Raw genomic sequence first — 18557 nt, 5'->3', positions numbered from 1 at the left:
CTGATGGCAAACTTATCCAGCCAAATCTCCACAACACAATTTGCAAAATTAGTGATTAGCAAATTGGTTAGCTTTGGCATGGAGCTGTGCTTATTTGCCCGTGACAGCCTGGTGTTGATACTGGCAACAGAACATTGAGAAGGACAACTTTCACACTGTAAGAAATAGAGTCGGGTGCCCTTCTGCAGGATTGTGTCTGGTGATTGGCATGTGTGACATCACCTTGACAATTCCTTGATGTATCAAGGGCTAGTTTCCTCCAGCCCTTTTATGAGGCACTACTCTGTTCATAAGGGTGGAGCCCCATAACTTAAATGACATACTCCTTGATATATCTCCTCAAGACATTTTCTGTTTCTATTGGAATCTTCCTTTGATTACAAGTTGGTTATTACCATCTGTAGAACCACTTGTACCCAATTCAGCCAAAAAAAAATGCAAGGAGGCTGGGTGCAGTGGCTCACTCCTGTAATCCAAGCACTTTGGGAGGCCAAGGCAAATGGCTTGCTTGAGCCCAGGAATTCGAGACCAGTCTGGGCAACATGGTGAAACCCCATCTCTACAAAATATACAAAAATTAGTTGGCATGGTGGCATGTGCCTGCAGTCTCAGCTACTCAGGAGGCTGAGGTGGCAGGATGGCTTGAGCCCAGGAGGTGGAAGTTATAGTGAGCTGAGATTGCACCACTACACTCTAGCCTGGGCAATAGAGCCAGACCTTGTCTCAAAAAACAAGCAAACAAAAACCCCCAAAAAACCATAAAAACAAAACAAAACAAAAAAATGAAAAAAAGTGCAGGGAGACATTTGGGCTGTTGATGTAATCATTTACAGATATCCATAAAGTTGATGAAAGGAGTTTTCTTGGTTCCTACTTGGATGACCTGTGGAGGTTTCATGGTGAATTTCCTTTTCTTTCAAGCAACTGTATCTGGATTCTTTCCCCTTATAATGTTGAACACATGATCCAGTAGCTCCTCATATGTGCAGTCTCTTTCTGACCTACCTCACAGGGCCTATCTGATTACTGAATGAGACAGCATCGTCTTTTTTGCTGTCTTCTTCATCTTCTAGAGCTGTGTCTTTTTTTTTTTTTTTTTTTTTTGAGATGGAGTCTCACTCTGTTGCCCAGGCTGGAGTGCAGTGGCACAATCTCTGCTCACTGCAACCTCCGCCTCCCGGGTTCACACCATTCTCCTGCCTCAGCCTCCCAAGTAGCCGGGACTACAGGCTCCCACCACCAGGCCCAGCTAATTTTTTGTATTTTTAGTAGAGATGGGGTTTCAACCATGTTAGCCAGGATGGTCTCGATCTCCTGACCCCGTGATCCTCCTGACTTGGCCTCCCAAAATGCTGGGATTACAGGCATGAGCCACCACGCCCGGCTAGAGCTGTGTCTTTAGTATTCCATCCTCACCTGGGAACTTGACATTCTCCTTTTTATTGCCAAGCATAATGTCAAGGTCCTCCTCTGGTTCATCTGGTTCTTGAACATCACTTTCAATCTTAAGATCCTTTATAACTTCTTCAGCTTTATCAGTATCAAATGTCTTTCTTTCTCCTTTTTCTTCTGATCAAAGAAGTTCAAGTCATCTAGAACATCAGAAACGTCTTTTTTCCTACTGTCATCTTCATCGGCTTCCACATCTTTGTCCTCAGCTGGTTCTGGTTCCACTTCTTGGGCTGTTTTTTCTCTGTTTGTGTATCCCCTTCCTCATCTAACATAAAGGGATTCTTCTTTTTCTTCTTGCTCATAGTAGGATCAAAAACTGTCTCATCCCCGGACATGGCTGTGGCTCAAGTGGGCTCAGCACATGGGAACTCGGACAGCCCAGCCCCAGGCCCCTGGCAGCATTGCTGCTCCTGCCAGTACCTCTCCAACCACTGCGCTCTACAAATTCTTTTAAATAAGAGTCAAATTTGGCCTTTGGTACATAGCCAAAAGCTTTTAGGGATGAGGAGAGCTGTTTGCCTGGAAGTTGACTCTGAGTTTAGGCTAGTGGCACTGCCCACTTTGCAAAAAAAGGCCTCTGACTTATTAGACTCATTCTATTTTCTTTTTTAATTTTTAATTTTAATTTTTAAATTCTGGGGTACATGTGTAGGATGTGCAGGTTTGTTACATAGGTAAACGTGTGCCATGGTGGTTTGCTGCACCTTTTAACCCATCACCTAGATGTTAAATCCAGCATGCATTAGCTATTTTTCTTTTTCTTTTGAGATAGAGTTTTGCTCTTGTCACCCAGGCTGGAGTGCAATGGCACGATCTTGGCTCACTGCAACCTCCACCTCCTGGATTCAAGCCATTCTCTTGCCTCAGCTTCCCAAGTAGCTGGGACTACAGCTCACCTGGCTAATTTTTGTATTTTTAGTAGAGATGGGGTTTCACCATGTTGGCGAGGCTGGTCTCAAACTCCTGACCTCAGGTGATCCGCCTGCCTCGGCCTCCCAAAGTGCTGGGATTACAGGCCTGAGCCACTGCGCCTGGCCTTAGTTGTTTTTCTTAATGCTCTCTTTCCCCCCACTCCACCCACTGACAGGCCCCAGTGTGTGTCGTTCCCCTCCCTGTATCCGTGTGTTCTCATTGTTCAGCTCCCACTTATAAATGAGAACATGCAGTGTTTGGTTTTCTGTTCCTGCATTAGTTTGCTGAGGATAATGGCTTCCAGCTCCATCCATGTCCCTACAAAGGACATGATGTTCCTTTTTATGGCTGCATAGTATTCCACCCAGCAGGATACCTGTCTCCAAATAAAAGGCAAGACACTTTAATGGAAAACTTAAAACTGCTTTTTGTTTAATTTCCTTATGTTGTATTCCTTGTTCTCAACAGGATTCTTCAAAACTATACTCTTCAGCTCAGTCTTATAAAGTGACAGTTAGGCAAATAAGTCTGCTTAGGATGTTTAAGGAAATTGTGCCAAATTTAGGGTATTTGAAATCAGGAAAACTTGAAAGAACTGAGAGGGTTGTAAAAGACCTAAATATAAGCCTTTGGGTTTGTCTTAGTCCACTAGCACTGCTATAGCAAAACACCTGAGACTGGGTAATATATAAACAGCACAAATGTATTGCTCACAGTTACGGAGGCTGGGAAGCCCAAGATGAGGATGCTGGTAGGTTTGGTGTCTGATGACGGCCTAGTTTCTGCTTTCAAGGTGGCACCTTAAGGCAGCATCCTTACATGGCCGGAGGTGGAAGGGCAAGAAGGGACCTAAGCTAGTTTCCTCCGGCCCTTTTATAAGTATGTTAGTTATCCATTTGCTTTTTTTTATGTTATCTTTCTCAGATTGTCAAGGTGATCATCATCATCATCATCACCATCATCATCATCATTGGAGAAGGGGGCATATTTTGTGAGAAAAGTCAGTGGGTAGGAATTAGAGCTCCATGTAAGAAACTTTTAGCTCAGTGTAAGAAAGGACTTTCAAGAAGAGCTATACAAAGGTAGAATGGGCTGTCTTGAGTAAAATTACTTAAGCTTTTTTGATTCTCAGTTTTATCCTTTGTGAAGTGAGAACAATAATACCACTCACCCCATAAAGTTGTTGTGATGCATTAAAAGAGTTAGCCCATCAAAGTACTTGGCCCAGATCTGGCAAATATTTATGCTCAAAAATATTTGTTGAATGAATAAATGAAAGTACACTCTTCACCTTGCCCTTTATGTTCTAGCTACAGAACATAAAGGGAGTATATACCCAGGAATGGGATTGCTGGGTCAAATGGTTCTAGATCCTGGAGGAATTGCCACACTGTCTTCCACAATGGTTGAACTGATTTACACTCCCACCAACAGTGTAAAAATGTTCCTGTTTCCCCACACCCTCTCCAGTATCTGTTGTTTCCTGACTTTTTAATAATCGCCATTCTAACTGGCATGAAATGGTCCCTGAATGTCCTTTCTCATCCTCTTTTTCCTTTTTCCTTAAGATTCATACCTTCTCCAAGAAACATTCCATAAGGGAGGATAGGTTTCCACCTCCCCCTTACTTCTAGTGGCACCTGTAAATACTGCTTATCACTCCATGTGGTAGTTATCTGTTTGTGTTTCTATCTGCCCCATGAGATTGTGAATTTATCACTGTCAGGGACTTCATCTTAATCATCTCTGTATCTTTAGCATCTGCTACAGTGACTGGCACATAATGAATGCTCAATAAATGTGCCTGTTGTTGATAAGGATGATGAATGAAATACACAGCTCAGGAAGGCTTCAGAAGCATGTGAAAGTTTAAAGGCAAGACTGTGTAAAGATGCTGGTTTATCTTTTAGCAGTGGCAAGTCTACTTTTACAAGGAAATCTTTTTCTATAGTTTGATAGGTATGAGAAATACAATGCAAAAATTAAGTAATTAAAAAATTCAAAATTCTCCTACTTTTCTGAAGAAAGAGCACTCCCAAAGTAAAGGAACAGCCACAGATGTGTCCGTTCTGTGTACTTCATGACCACTAGCTATAAAACATTTCTGGTTGCTGAGTAAGAAGGTGTCCAAGTATAGACATGGGCAAAGACTTCATGACTAAAACACCAAAAGCAATGGCAACAAAAGCCAAAATTGACAAATGAGATCTAATTAAACTAAAGACTTCTGTACAGCAAAAGAAATTATCATCAGAGTGAACAGGCAACCTACAGAATAGGAGAAAATTTTTGCAATCTGTCCATCTAACAAAGGGCTAATATCTAGAATCTACAAGGAACTTAAACAAATGTACAAGAAAAAAACAAATAACCCCATCAGAAAGTGGGCAAAGGATATGAACAGACGCTTCTCAAAAGAAGACATTTATGCGGCCAACAAACATATGAAGAAAAGCTCATCATCACTGATCATTAGAGAAATGCAACTCAAAACCACAATGAGATACCATTTCACGCCAGTTAGAATGGCGATTATTAAAAAGTCAGGAAACAACAGATACTGGAGAGGGTGTGGTGAAATAGGAACATTTTTACACTGTTGGTGGGAGTGTAAATTCGTTCAACCATTGTGGAAGACAATGTGTCAATTCCTCCAGGATCTAGAGCCATTTGACCCAGCAATCCCATTCCTGGGTATATACTCAAAGGATTAAAAATCATTCTAAAAAGACACATGCACATATATGTTTATTGCAGCACTATTCACAATAGCAAAGACTTGGAACTAACCCAAATGCCCATCAATGATTGACTGGATAAAGAAAATGTGACACATATACACCATGGAATACAATGCAGCCGTAAAAAGGATGAGTTCATGTCCTTTGCATGGCCATGGATGAAGCTGGAAACCATCATTCTCAGCAAACTAACACAGGAACAGAAAATCAAACACCACATGTTCTCACTCATAAGTGTGAGTTGAACAATGAGAACACATGGACTCAGGGAGGGGAACACCACACACTGGGGCCTGTCGGGAGGTGAGGTTTGGGGAAAGATAGTATTAGGAGAAATACCTAATGTAGATGACAGGTTGATGGGTGCAGCAAACCACCATGGCACGTGTATACCTATGTAACAAACTTGCACATTCTGCACATGTATCTCAGAACTTAAAGTATAATTAAAAAAAAAGAAAGTGTCCAAGGAGCCCTGTGGAAGTTATCTTAATCTTTGTTTCCAGGCCTCTCTCCTTAAGCTGCCTCACACGAATCTAAGTGTGATTGCTTTTCTGGTTGGGAAGTTTAATCTTTAATTGTTGGATTGGAGATTTTTCAGTTAAAGCTTTGAAGTCAGGTAGACCTTAATGCCATTTTTCTTCTTCCCTGAATTAGCTGCATGGCCTTGGGCAAATTGCCAATTCATATTAGTTAGGAATAATAATGAGTAAATAACAGGGTTATTTCAAGGAACAAATTATTGTGGAAGTAAGCAACAGAGATTTTGTCTGTTTTGTTCACTGTGCAGTCCTGTGCCCAATCAGTGCTTGATAAATAATAGGCACTCAGTATAACATTTGTTTACCTGTTAATAGTCTCATTACAGCAAATCTTTTTTTATTCCACAATTTTTTTTGGGGGGAGATTTATTTTCTTTCCCAACTTGTAGGCATTATTTTACCAACAGTCATTCTCAGTTATTTTAGTATAAATCCAAAAGGGAGTCCCTGAGGAGCTGGTTAGTTTAACATCATTTCTCAGGCAAATTAATTGTTGCCACTGACTAAATGAAGCTCCCTGTTGGGGGAATTTTACCCAGGCATCTAGATCCTCTCATGAAAGCCAGTATTTTTTTTTTTTTTTGTAGATTTTCCAATGACTAGTTTAGCTTTCACATGTCTAGGACCAAGAGATTCAAGTCCATGTGCATCTTAGGTCTCTCAGCAACTCCAAACACTGTTGCTAAGCCACTAGGCTATTTCAGATGACCTTTTAAATCAAATGCAGTTTGCTTCTTATGTGGCTGTTGGGATAGCTTCTTTGTTTTGCAAATAATGGAGAGTTTCCTATCTGGGTTGGGCTTGTCAATTTTGAATAATGATAAAGGCGATTTGTTAATTTAAGAGAATCCAATTCCTTAAAAAGTTTACCTGGTAGTTGAAAACTAAGGCTTCTATTTTACATGAGTGTTCCTTTTTGTTTTTAATAAAATGAAAAAAGTACACTTCTCGGGTGTAGTTTTTTTTTTTTTTTTTGAGATGGAGTCTTGCTCTGTCACCCAGGCTGGATTGCAGTGGCATGATCTGGGCTCACTGCAACCTCTACCTCCCGGGTTCAAGCCATTCTCCTGCCTCAGCCTCCCAAGTAGCTGGGACTACGTGCATGCCCCACTACGCCTGGCTAATTGTTGTATTTTTAGTAGAGGCAGGGTTTCACCATATTGGGCAGGCTGGTCTTGAACTCCTTACCTCAAGTGATCCATCCATCTCGGCCTCCCAAAGTGCTGGGATTACAGGTGTGAGCTACCGTGCCTGGCCAGGACAGGCCATTTTAGATTGTATTACAAACACACATATACTTAATGTACCTAAATGTTTTTTTCTCATATGATTTGTACATTTACATTTTCATGATTCATTTACCTCTTGGTGGCGGTAATACTTATTATGCTTATAGAGTATGGTAATAACTATAATGACATCACACATTTGTGTAGTATTTATAGTTTATTTATTTTCACATATATTATTTGACTTGGGCCTCACAATAGTTCTCTGAGAGAAGGGTATTATCTTTCTTAAAAAGCATTTTTTTTCTATAATCCACGTGAGAATTGAGGTTCACAGGGGTCAGTAACTTACCCAAAGTCATGCAGCTAGTAAAAATGTACAACGTAGATCTACTGAATTAATTCATTGTTCTTTCCACTATTAACACACAGCTGAAGGTCAGCCTCTTTATATTTGTGTTAATCATTTATATCAACTTTTCTTTCCCACGTAAAAAGTACCAAAGTGATTTACAACATGTTTATGAACTTGCATGCATGTATTTATAGATGTCTATGATGGGCATCCAGTATGAGGCCACAGACAACTAGACACTTTTTAAGTTCATTCAGTAAATTTTTTGGTCCTTCTTTTGTAAGCCAGGTCTGCTTCTAGGAACTTGGAGATGTAGAAATAAACAATATGGACAAAAATCTCTGCTCTCATGGAGTTCTAGTTTGAGAGATAGGAAATGGAACAAGATAGAACTTATAAATATGTTAGAAGGATATAAGTGACAAGGAGAAAAAAGTGAACTGAGGAAGGGGACTATAAAATGTCATAGGGAGGGAAAACAGTTGAAATTTTTTATTAGAGTGACCAGGGAAGACTTCATCAAGGGGTGACTTTTAAAAAATGATATAGAGGAAGTAAAGGAGCTAGCCATGAGGTTGATGGGGTAACAGGATTAACCAAAGGCAAAGGCCTTGAAAGAGAAGTGTCCCCAGCATGTTCTTCACGTGGGGTAAGGTCAGTGTGGCTGGAGTGGAGTTAGTAAGTGAGAGAGTAATAGGAGGTGAAATCAGGGAGGGAGCAGAGAGTCCGAATCATGTAGAAACTTGTTGGTTCTAGTAAGGACTTAGGTTTTTACTGTGAATGAGATGGGAAAACTTGGAGTATTTTGAGAAAAGGAATGACATTATCTGGTTCAGGTTTTAACAGGATGAAGTTGCCTGCTCTATTGATATTAAATTGCAGGGAGACAAGAGTAGAGGCGGGAAGATCAGTTAAAAGCCTATTGCAGTAACTCAGGCTAGAGGTAGTGGTGACTTGGATCAGGGTTGTGCAGTGGAGATAATGCAAAATGGTCAGATTATGGATATATTTGAAGATATAGATGACAGGATTTGTTGACAGATTGTGTGTTAAACAATGAGAAAATTAAAGAGTGAAACCAAAAAGATTAAAGAGTGACATCAAGCTTTTTGGCCTGAACAATGAAAACGATAGACTTCCCATTGACAGATTGGAGAAGATGGCAGGAGGAGCTGGTTGACATTTGGGGAGCATCAGGAACTGCCAAGTGTTTAATTTGACTTCCATGTAAAAATGTCAGGTACACCATTGAACTTTAGTTCTGAAGTTTAGGGGAACAATCCTGGCTAGATACATTATTTGGTAGTCATCTGTATATAGGTTGTACTTATAGCTGAGAAGTTTTTTGATGATTTTGCAAATTATGGGAATAATTTTCATGTATTTGATAATGTGGGCTTGAAGATTTTTTATTTCAGACTTTGTAAACAATACCAGCAAAACGGAGTTTGCATTAAACAAATATCAGGACACACATAAAATGTTCTATAAGTGATTTCAAGTGGTGGGTATAGATATGCCAAGAGGAAAGTGATCTAATACATGCCATGGGTGGAATACTCAGATCCAGGTATTTCAGTGACGGTTTTTTTTCCTAAGGAATCTGTTTCCATGAGATTAGGTAGATGAGAGGCAGACCTGGGACTGGAACCAAAGTGTGTCTGATCCCAAAGCTCATGCTTTACTTACTTTGCAGCACACAAGAGGGTGTAAGCTGTCGACTTCCAACAGCAGTCATGGTTCCCCTGAAATGCAACATAGTGTAAAATCAAGCGTTGGACTAGGGTTTTTAGAACTGTGTTTGAATCTCCGATTTGCCAAGTCAAATGATTTTGGCAAGACTTTTAACCTCTTTGGGCATTATTTTTCTCTTTTATAAAAGAATTGTAATTAAACCTACTTCATAGGGTTGTTACAATGAACAAATGTGAAAGGCTTTGTAAACACAAATGCAATCTATGCATAATATGTTATACTAGGGAAAAATTTGATTTAAATATCATCAAGAATAAAATGCTTTGGAATAAATTTAACAAAAGAAGTGCAAGATATATACATTGGAAACAAAGAAATTAAAAATTGCTTCCTTTAAATGGAAAGACATCTCATGTTTATGTATTAGAAGAATTAATGCTATTAAGATGACTATACTCCTCAAGTTGATCCATAGATTCAATGTGATCTCTGTCAAATTTCCAGCTGGACTTTTTTTTATAAAAATAGAAATTGGCAAGCTGATCCTGAAATTCATATAGGAATATATGGGACCCAGAATAGCCAAAACAATCTTGAAAAGGAAGAACGAACTTGAAGAACTCACACTTCCTGATTTCAAACTTATTACAAAGCTACAGTCAATACAGTGTGATACTGGCATAAGGATAGACATATAGAAAAGTGGAAGAGAATCGAGTGTCCAGAAGTCAAACCTTATATGTATGGCACATTGATTTTCAACAAAAGTAGCAAGACAATTCATTGAGAAAAGAATAGTTTTTTCAACAAATGATGCTGGGAAAACTGGAGATCCGCATGCAGAAGAATGAGGTTGGCTCCCTATTTCATACTATAACAAAAAAATCAACTCAAAATAGATCAAAGGCTTAAATGTAAGAGCTAAAATGATAAATCTCATAGAGGAAAACATAGGAATAAATCTTCATGAACGTGGGTTAGACACCAGTTTCTTGGATACCATACCGAAAACACAAACAATGAGAAAAAATAGATAAATCGACTTCATGAAAATGAAAAACTTGTGCTGCAAATGATACTATCAAGAAAGTTAGAAGATAGTCTACAGAATGGGAGAAAATATTTGCAAGTCATATATTTGATAAGGGACTTGTATCTAGAATAGATAAGGCTTTGTAAACAATACCAGCAAAACGGAGTTTGCATTAAACAAATACCAGGACACACATAAAAATGTTCTATAAGTGATTTCAAGTGGTATGTGGGTAAAGATATGCCAAGAGTGCCATACAAGGGGAAAGTGATCTAATGCTTGCAATAGGCTGAGTACTTAGATCCAGGTATTTCAGTGACAGTTTTTTCCCTAAGGAATCTGTTTCAATGAGATTAGATAGACGACAGACAGACCTGAGATTGGAACCAAAGTGTGTCTGATTCCAAAGCTCATGCTTTTCTTACTCTGCAACACTCAAGAGAGTGTGAGCTCTCACTCAAAAATAAAAAGATATAAAACCTTAGTTAAAAAATGAACAAAGATATGACTAGGCATTTTCCCAAAGAAGATATAAAAATGGCCAATCAGCACATAAGATGTTTAAATACCATCAGTCTCTTGGGAAATGCAAATTAAAACCACAGTGAAATACCATTTAATACTTACTAGCCTAGGATGTCTAAAATAGACAGATAATAATAAGTGTTGAAGATGTAGAGAAAGTGGAACCCTCAAATGTTGCTACTGGGAATATAAAATGGTGCAGTCCCTTTGGAAAGTAGTTTGGTAGCTAATCAATAGGTTGTTACCATATTTCCTAGAAATTCCTAAGTATATGCCTAAGAGAAGTGAAATCATACATCCACACAAAAACTTGTATGTGAATGTTCAAAGGAGCAATACTCATTAGCCAAAAAGTGGAAACAATACAAATGTGCATCAATTGATGAAGAAATAAATAAAATATGATGTATCCATAAATGAAATATTATTTGGCAATAAAAAGGAACATGTACTGATTCATGCCACAACATGAGTGAAACTTGAAAACATTATGCCGGGTGAAAGAGACCAGTTACAAAAGGCTGCCTATATTTAATTCCATTTGTATGAAATGTCCAGAATAGGCAAATCTATAGATTCAGAAAATAGATTCTTGGTTTCCTGAGGCTGAGAGCAAGGCAGGAAGATGGGGAGTGACTGCTAATGAGTATGGGTTTCTATCTGGGGTGATGAAAATGTTCTAAAATGGATTGTGGTGCTGGTTGCACAACTCCGAGTATACTAAAAACCATTGAATTATGTATTTTAAATGGACAAATTCTGTGGTAGATGAATTATATCTCAACAAAACTGTTAAGAAATATTATTAGGGATGCTGTCTGTGGTTGTATTTGATTTTTTACTCAGTAAAACTAGATACTCTGTTTCAGTGACTGATTCTCTTTACATTATTCTGAATTGTGTTGTGTGAACCAGCTGAGACTAATAACCTAGTAGCATTTCCTTAACTTTAAAGCTAATGTAAAATGAAGATTTTTGTGTAATGCCCAAATTTTCGGATTCCAGATCCTGGTGACATTTTTTTAGATCTACCATCCTGTTTCCCAAAGTACTGTACTGTATTGGATAAAAAATGCAGCCTCCTCCTTTCCTCCCTCCCTCCCTCCCTTTCTTCTTTCCTCCCTTTCTTCTTTCCTCCCTTTCTCCCTTCTTCCCTCCCTCGAGAAGACGGGGTTTCACCATGTTGCCCAGGCTTGTTTTGAACTCCTGGGCTCAAGTGATTCCCCATCTTGGCCTCCCAAAGAGCAAAGATTACAGGCATGAGCCACTGCGCCCGGCCTGTTATCTCCATTTTACAGATGAGGAAACTGAGTCAGGTAACTTGCATTATATAACTTTTGAATAATAAAATCAGGATTGAAATTCAGGTTTCTAAATTTCATATCCCAGTACAGACTTATGGGAACACCTCCTTCAATCATCTCTGGTTCTTTTTTTTTTTTTTTTTTTTTTTGCACCTGGTTGCAGGAATATTGCAAAACTCCAGTATGAAGCATCTTTTCATATGATAAATTAGATCCTCAGATCAAATCCCCCAGGTTACAAGTTTATAATTTTAAGTGTTAAACATATAATAGGTTTCTTCTAGCTTATCTGAGTGTCAATATGAAAAACTAACAACTTTGTTTTTTCTTCTTTTTTTCACTTGCAGCAATGGTGAACTAGACCCCTGGTCAGGAGGTGGAGTAACTAAGGATATCACAGACACTCTGGTTGCAGTCACCATCTCAGAGGGGGCCCACCACTTAGATCTCCGCACCAAGAATGCCTTAGATCCTACGTCTGTGCTGTTAGCCCGCTCCTTGGAAGTTAGACATATGAAGAATTGGATCAGAGATTTCTATGACAGAGCGGGAAAGCAGCACTGAGAAACTTTTGATTGTTTTCAGTTTCTTCTTTTATGTTCACACCACCACATTCCCATTCACTTTGATTTTCCACATGTAATTACCTCTTTTGTTTATCATTAGATTTGATGGGGCCAAGGTTGAGATAGAATAGAGGGTGATGACGGTAAGAACAACTGCCCCATGAATGTGATTTCCTGGGTTCTTACTGTCTTTACACCATGCCTAGGAAGAATCTTCTTGATAGCTCTCCCACACCGTCAGTGGCGCTCGTAACTGGAGCAGAGTTCCTGATTGCTTTTCATAAGAGGGAGAGTTACTTTCTTTGTATTTCTGCAAGCAGAGATTTCTCTTTGGATTTGAGGTTGAAGTGTCTTTGGCCCATTTGTAAGTCCCCATTCCTACCCTACACAAAGTAAAAGCAGAAGATAGATAAAAAATGATGTAATTGCAGCTGGTAGGATGTCTGGTGCCAATCCAGGAAGTGAGAGCCATTTCTTTTGTACTGGATTTAATGACTTTGAATTGTGCTATAAATAAAGACTACAGCTGGACCTTATACCTGTGTGTTGCTTCTGAAGCTCACTCCGACTCCAGTTGTTGGAAATGCTGTGTGCACTGGGCGTAGCTGTTTTTGGAAAGTCCTTTAATTTTTTCTCTTCCACTTGGCAGCTTTTCTTAGTTCTGGGATGTTGGCCACTGTGGTACTGCCAGTAAGAAATCTGGCTTTTTTCTGCTCCATTTCTCTTTGTTTCTAAGGTCAGTTTTGTGGTAATTTGGTTGAATTCTGCCAGTTTAGGAAAATGACTCTGTTTTGTCTTTTTAAATCTGAGCAAGCTTTATGCCGTAGTCACTAATTATATTTCAGTAAGAAGCCTTTAAAAATTGATGAATCAGCTATTCCAAAAGTAGAATATAGTAATATTCAGCTTTTAAATTTTTAAAATTTTATTTTCTGATAGTTGTTACTGCTGTCATTAAAACTAGAAGTGTTAGACACTAACAGGCAGGTGCACAAGAACTTTTCTGTATGACTTCCAAAAGACAAGCTGACTAATTCATGCAGGCAGCATATTTGACATTAATAAATGGCCAAGCCATTCCTATTTCCAAGGGGTTGGCTTCTTTCAAGCAGTTCTTACACTGAGACCTTTCTTCAGAAGAGCTTTGCTAGGATAACAAATAGGGTTGGATCAAAACCTTTCAGGGACACAGAGAGACAGAGAGAGAGAGACTAACAGTTTCTACTCTGTTGAAAGATTTCTTCCTCCTTGTTTCTTTTCATTTTCTCTCAATAATTTTTTTTTCTTCACCCTGCCTTGGGAACATTTTCTGCTTTTAAAAAACTGTACCTTGAGCTTGATCATTTTTAAGGCACTTATTTTTTTTAAGTGCAGATATAGAGTTCATTCTTGGGATGGAAAGCTGAAATATTTCCTTTACTTTCCCTGGCATCTGGGAGATGCAGGAAAATCTTTGTCTTATTTTGGGAGCCTTCAGTTCTCATTGTAATGAGTTGTCTATCAAAGCATTTGGTTACTATTTTTGTTTCAGCATCAGAGAACAATCTATTTGAGTGGGAATTTAAGGGCCAAACAATACTAGTTTTTATTCTTTGTCAACTAAGAAATTATATAATGCAGGGTTTATGGGCTTAATAGAGGATATTCTTACAATTTATTTTACGATTTTAGGGTTTTTCCCTTGTGTAGAATCTTTAAAATACTTTGCCATTTTATTTGATATTGATTATTTTATGAGTTACATTATTCTGAAGAAACAAACTGAAAAAAATAGAATTTTTTGGCAAGCATAATTGTATGCTATTACTGTACGCATTTTAGGGATATAGGTAGCAGCCTTAATTGAAGTGAGTATAATTATAATATGCTAAAGTTTAATTTTAACATGAAAAGGAATTGGAGTGTCAGATAAGCCTTATTATTTAAAGCATCCCTCTAATAAAACTGCACTTTTTACCAACAGGGAAAGAGAGACATGGAGACTTGAGTGCTTTCTATTTTTATTTTTTTCAGCTCCCAAGAGCTTAGAAAGAATTGGGTGCTTTTTATTTTCCGTTTTTGTTACTGTAACTGCCTGGAGTCAATGGGTAGAACTAAAGAAACTTAGGAGAACCTTCATAAGGAATCTGTAGCGCCAAGAGGTTATCCAGAGGAGCCAGTGTCTAAGCCAGCATAGTAGAGGGTGAAGGCCCCTGAGATATCCAGTTCAACTGCATCATTTTGTAAGGGACAGAATTGTAGCCTAGAGAGAAGGAACTTATCTAAGGCCTCACAGCTCCTTTTTGGCAAAACTGGGGCAGAACTGGGGCTCCTTTTTGGCAGATTTTGTTTGCTTCATTTTACTGCTACAGTTTTATTTTTGTTTGAATTCAAGCAACAAAATCCCACAAAACCAGCTTAAGGAAAAGAAATTTTTTGAAACTGCAAGATCAGCTCCAGGACCTGGGTTACCAGGAATCATGGGGAACTAGAACTAGGGTCTGGAAAGTCGTTAAAAATCAGTACTGCTGTGTTCTGTTTCACTTTCAGCAGAGGTGACCCATTGTCAGACTGTGGTTTGGATTTGTTCGTCAGATGTCTACAGTTCGGTAGGCAGTCTAAAGCGTGCATCGGAATTACCCAAAAGGGCTTGTAAAAATGCTGATTGCTGAGCCCCATCCCAGAGTTTCTAACATGTCTTGGGGTGGATCTTGGGAAGCTGTATTTCTAACAAGTTTCCAGGTGATGCTGGAGCATCACGCTTTGAGAGCCCCCAGTTGAAAGAATCCGGAATTTGAATTCAGTTCATCTTACTTCTGTCATCCTGCCTGACTCATTTGAGTGTGGGAGCCCTGCCTAATGCATCTCTTCCCATGACTGCTTTATTCTCCCTTTACAGACCAACTTACTTTTCTCTACTCGCACAAGGCCCATAATGACTTCTTAGAATGGTGTCCTCGACCCTCTGAGGGAGCAATACCTCATAAATGCACAACTCTCAGGTGGTTAGGGAAGAACAGGGCCATGAAAACATGGTTACAAAGGTGTACTTCTTAGGACTGGGGAAGCAGTTCAGGCAACTCAATCACATGACATCTATCACAGTGTTTCTTGGAGCACAGGTATCCAACAAAATGCCAATAACTTGTGTAGTAGAAAGACTTATATCTATAGTTGGGCAATTGTGGAAAATAATGGGGCAAATGAAGTTAAATAGTTGCTTTGTTTATCTGTAAATAGTAAGTGACTCTCCGAAATGGTGATTGAGAATACAACTTTTTTTTTTTGGAGACGGAGTCTCACTCTGTCGCCCAGGCTGGAGTGCAGTGGTGCGATCTTGGCTCACTGCAAGCTCCGCCTCCCGGGTTCACACCATTCTCCTGCCTCAGCTCCCGGAGTAGCTGGGACTACAGGCGCCCACCACCACACCCGGCTAATTTTTTTTTTTTTTTTTTTTTTTTAGTAGAGACGGGGTTTCACTGCACCGTGTTAGCAAGGATGATCTCGATTTCCTGACCTCGTGATCCTCCCACCTCAGCCTCCCAAAGTGTTGGGATTACAGGCGTGAGCCACCATGCCTGGCCAACTTTTTCAATTTTTTTATTTATTATTATTGTAGTTTAAGTTTTAGGGTACATGTGCACAATGTGCAGGTTTGTTACATATGTATCCATGTGCCATGATGGTGTGCTGCACCCATTAACTCGTCATTTAGCATTAGGTATATCTCCTAATGCTATCCCTCCCCCCTCCCCCCACCCCAAAACAGTCCCCGGAGTGTGATGTTCCCCTTCCTGTGTCCATGTGTTCTCATTGTTCAATTCCCACCTGTGAGTGGGAACATGCGGTGTTTGGTTTTTTGTCCTTGTGATAGTTTACTGAGAATGATCATTTCCAGTTTCATCCACGTCCCTACAAAGGACATGAACTCATCATTTTTTATGGCTGCATAGTATTCCATGGTGTATATGTGCCACATTTTCTTAATCCAGTCTATTGTTGTTGGACATTTGGGTTGGTTCCAAGTCTTTGCTATTGTGAATAGTGCCACAGTAAACATACGTGTGCATGTCTCTTTATAGCAGCATGATTTATAGTCCTTTGGGTATATACCCAGTAATGGGGTGGCTGGGTCAAATGGTATTTCTAGTTCTAGATCCCTGAGGAATCACCACACTGACTTCCACAATGGTTGAACTAGTTTACAGTCCCACCAACAGTGTAAAAGTGTTCCTATTTCTCCACATCCTCTCCAGCACCTGTTGTTTCCTGACTTTTTAATGATAGCCATTCTAACTGGTGTGAGATGGTATCTCATTGTGGTTTTGATTTGCATTTCTCTGATGGTCGGTGATGATGAGCACGTTTTCATGTGTTTTTTGGCTGCATAAATGTCTTCTTTTGAGAATTGTCTATTCATGTCCTTCGCCCACTTTTTGATGGAGTTGTTTGTTTTTTTCTTGTAAATTTGTTTGAGTTCATTGTAGATTCTGGATATTAGCCCTTCGTCTGATAAGTAGGTTGCAAAAATTTTCTCCCATTCTGTAGGTTGCCTGTTCACTCCGAAGATAGTTTCTTTTGCTGTGCAGAAGCTCTTTAGTTTAATTAGATCCCATTTGTCAATTTTGGCTTTTGTTGCCATTGCTTTTGGTGTTTTAGACATGAAGTCCTTGCCCGTGCCTATGTCCTGAATGGTATTGCCTAGGTTTTCTTCTAGGGTTTTTATGGTTTTAGGTCTAACATGTAAGTCTTTAATCCATCTCGAATTAATTTTTGTATAAGGTGTAAGGAAGGGATCTAGTTTCAGCTTTCTACATATGGCTAGCCAGTTTTCCCAGCACCATTTATTAAATAGGGAATCCTTTCTCCATTGCTTGTTTTTGTCAGGTTTGTCAAAGATCAGATAGTTGTAGATATGCGGCGTTATTTCTGAGGGCTCTGTTCTGTTCCATTGATCTATATCTCCGTTTTGGTACCAGTACCATGCTGTTTTGGTTACTGTAGCCTTGTAGTATAGTTTGAAGTCAGGTAGCGTGATGCCTCCAGCTTTGTTCTTTTGGCTTAGGATTGACTTGGTGATGCGAGCTCTTTTTTGGTTCCATATGAACTTTAAAGTAGTTTTTTCCAATTCTGTGAAGAAAGTCATTGGTAGCTTGATGGGGATGGTGTTGAATCTATAAATTACCTTGGGCAGTATGGCCATTTTTACAATATTGATTCTTCCAACCCATGAGCATGGAATGTTCTTCCATTTGTTTGTATCCTCTTTTATTTCATTGAGCAGTGGTTTGTAGTTCTCCTTGAAGAGGTCCTTCACATCCCTTGTAAGTTGGATTCCTAGGTATTTTATTCTCTTTGAAGCAATTGTAAATGGGAGTTCACTCAGGATTTGGCTCTCTGTTTGTCTGTGATTGGTGTATAAGAATGCTTGTGATTTTTGCACATTGATTTTGTATCCTGAGACTTTGCTGAAGTTGCTTATCAGCTTAAGGAGATGCTCTGTTAAGAATAGAAAAAGTTCCATCGGCTGAGACGATGGGGTTTTCTAGACATACAATCATGTCGTCTGCAAACAGGGACAATTTGACTTCCTCTTTTCCTAACTGAATACCCTTTATTCCCTTCTCCTGCCTAATTGCCCTGGCCAGAACTTCCAACACTATGTTGAATAGGAGTGGTGAGAGAGGGCATCCCTGTCTTGTGCCAGTTTTCAAAGGGAATGCTTCCAGTTTTTGCCCATTCAGTATGATATTGGCTGTGGGTTTGTCTTAGATAGCTCCTATTATTTTGAGATATGTCCCATCAATACCTAATTTATTGAGAGTTTTTAGCATGAAGGTTGTTGAATTTTGTCAAAGGCCTTTTCTGCATCTATTGAGATAATCATGTGGTTTTTGTCTTTGGTTCTGTTTATATGCTGGATGACATTTATTGATTTGCATATGTTGAACCAGCCTTGCATCCCAGGGATGAAGCCCACTTGATCATGGTGGATAAGCTTTTTGATGTGCTGCAGGATTCGGTTTGCCAGTATTTTATTGAGGATTTTTGCATCAATGTTCATCAAGGATATTGGTCTAAAATTCTCTTTTTTGGTTGTGTCTCTGCCCGTCTTTGCTATCAGGATGATGCTGGCCTCATAAAATGAGTTAGGGAGGATTCCCTCTTTTTCTATTGATTGGAATAGTTTCAGAAGGAATGGCACCAGTTCCTCCTTGTACCTC

At 39.3% G+C, this 18557-nt stretch overlaps 1 protein-coding gene and 1 pseudogene across 5 annotated transcripts in view; one reads left to right on the top strand and one right to left on the bottom strand.

Moving 5' to 3' along the window:
* The window catches only part of PRCP (prolylcarboxypeptidase), an 80501-nt gene extending 67611 nt beyond the window's left edge, over positions 1–12890 (top strand). For all 5 annotated transcript variants that reach the window (XM_055283097.2, XM_055283095.2, XM_055283096.2 and 2 more), the window contains one exon: positions 12136–12890. In XM_055283097.2, the coding sequence (XP_055139072.1) occupies positions 12136–12352 (217 nt within the window). In that variant the 3' untranslated portion in view covers positions 12353–12890. The remainder of the gene's footprint in view (positions 1–12135) is intronic.
* LOC129484100 (eukaryotic translation initiation factor 2 subunit 2-like) lies at positions 49–1787 on the bottom strand (annotated as a pseudogene).
* Positions 12891–18557: the final 5667 nt, after the last annotated feature.

This window comes from Symphalangus syndactylus, chromosome 6, assembly GCF_028878055.3.
Source record: "Symphalangus syndactylus isolate Jambi chromosome 6, NHGRI_mSymSyn1-v2.1_pri, whole genome shotgun sequence".
Lineage (NCBI taxonomy): Eukaryota > Metazoa > Chordata > Mammalia > Primates > Hylobatidae > Symphalangus > Symphalangus syndactylus.
This window is presented reverse-complemented; position numbering and strand designations above follow the sequence as displayed.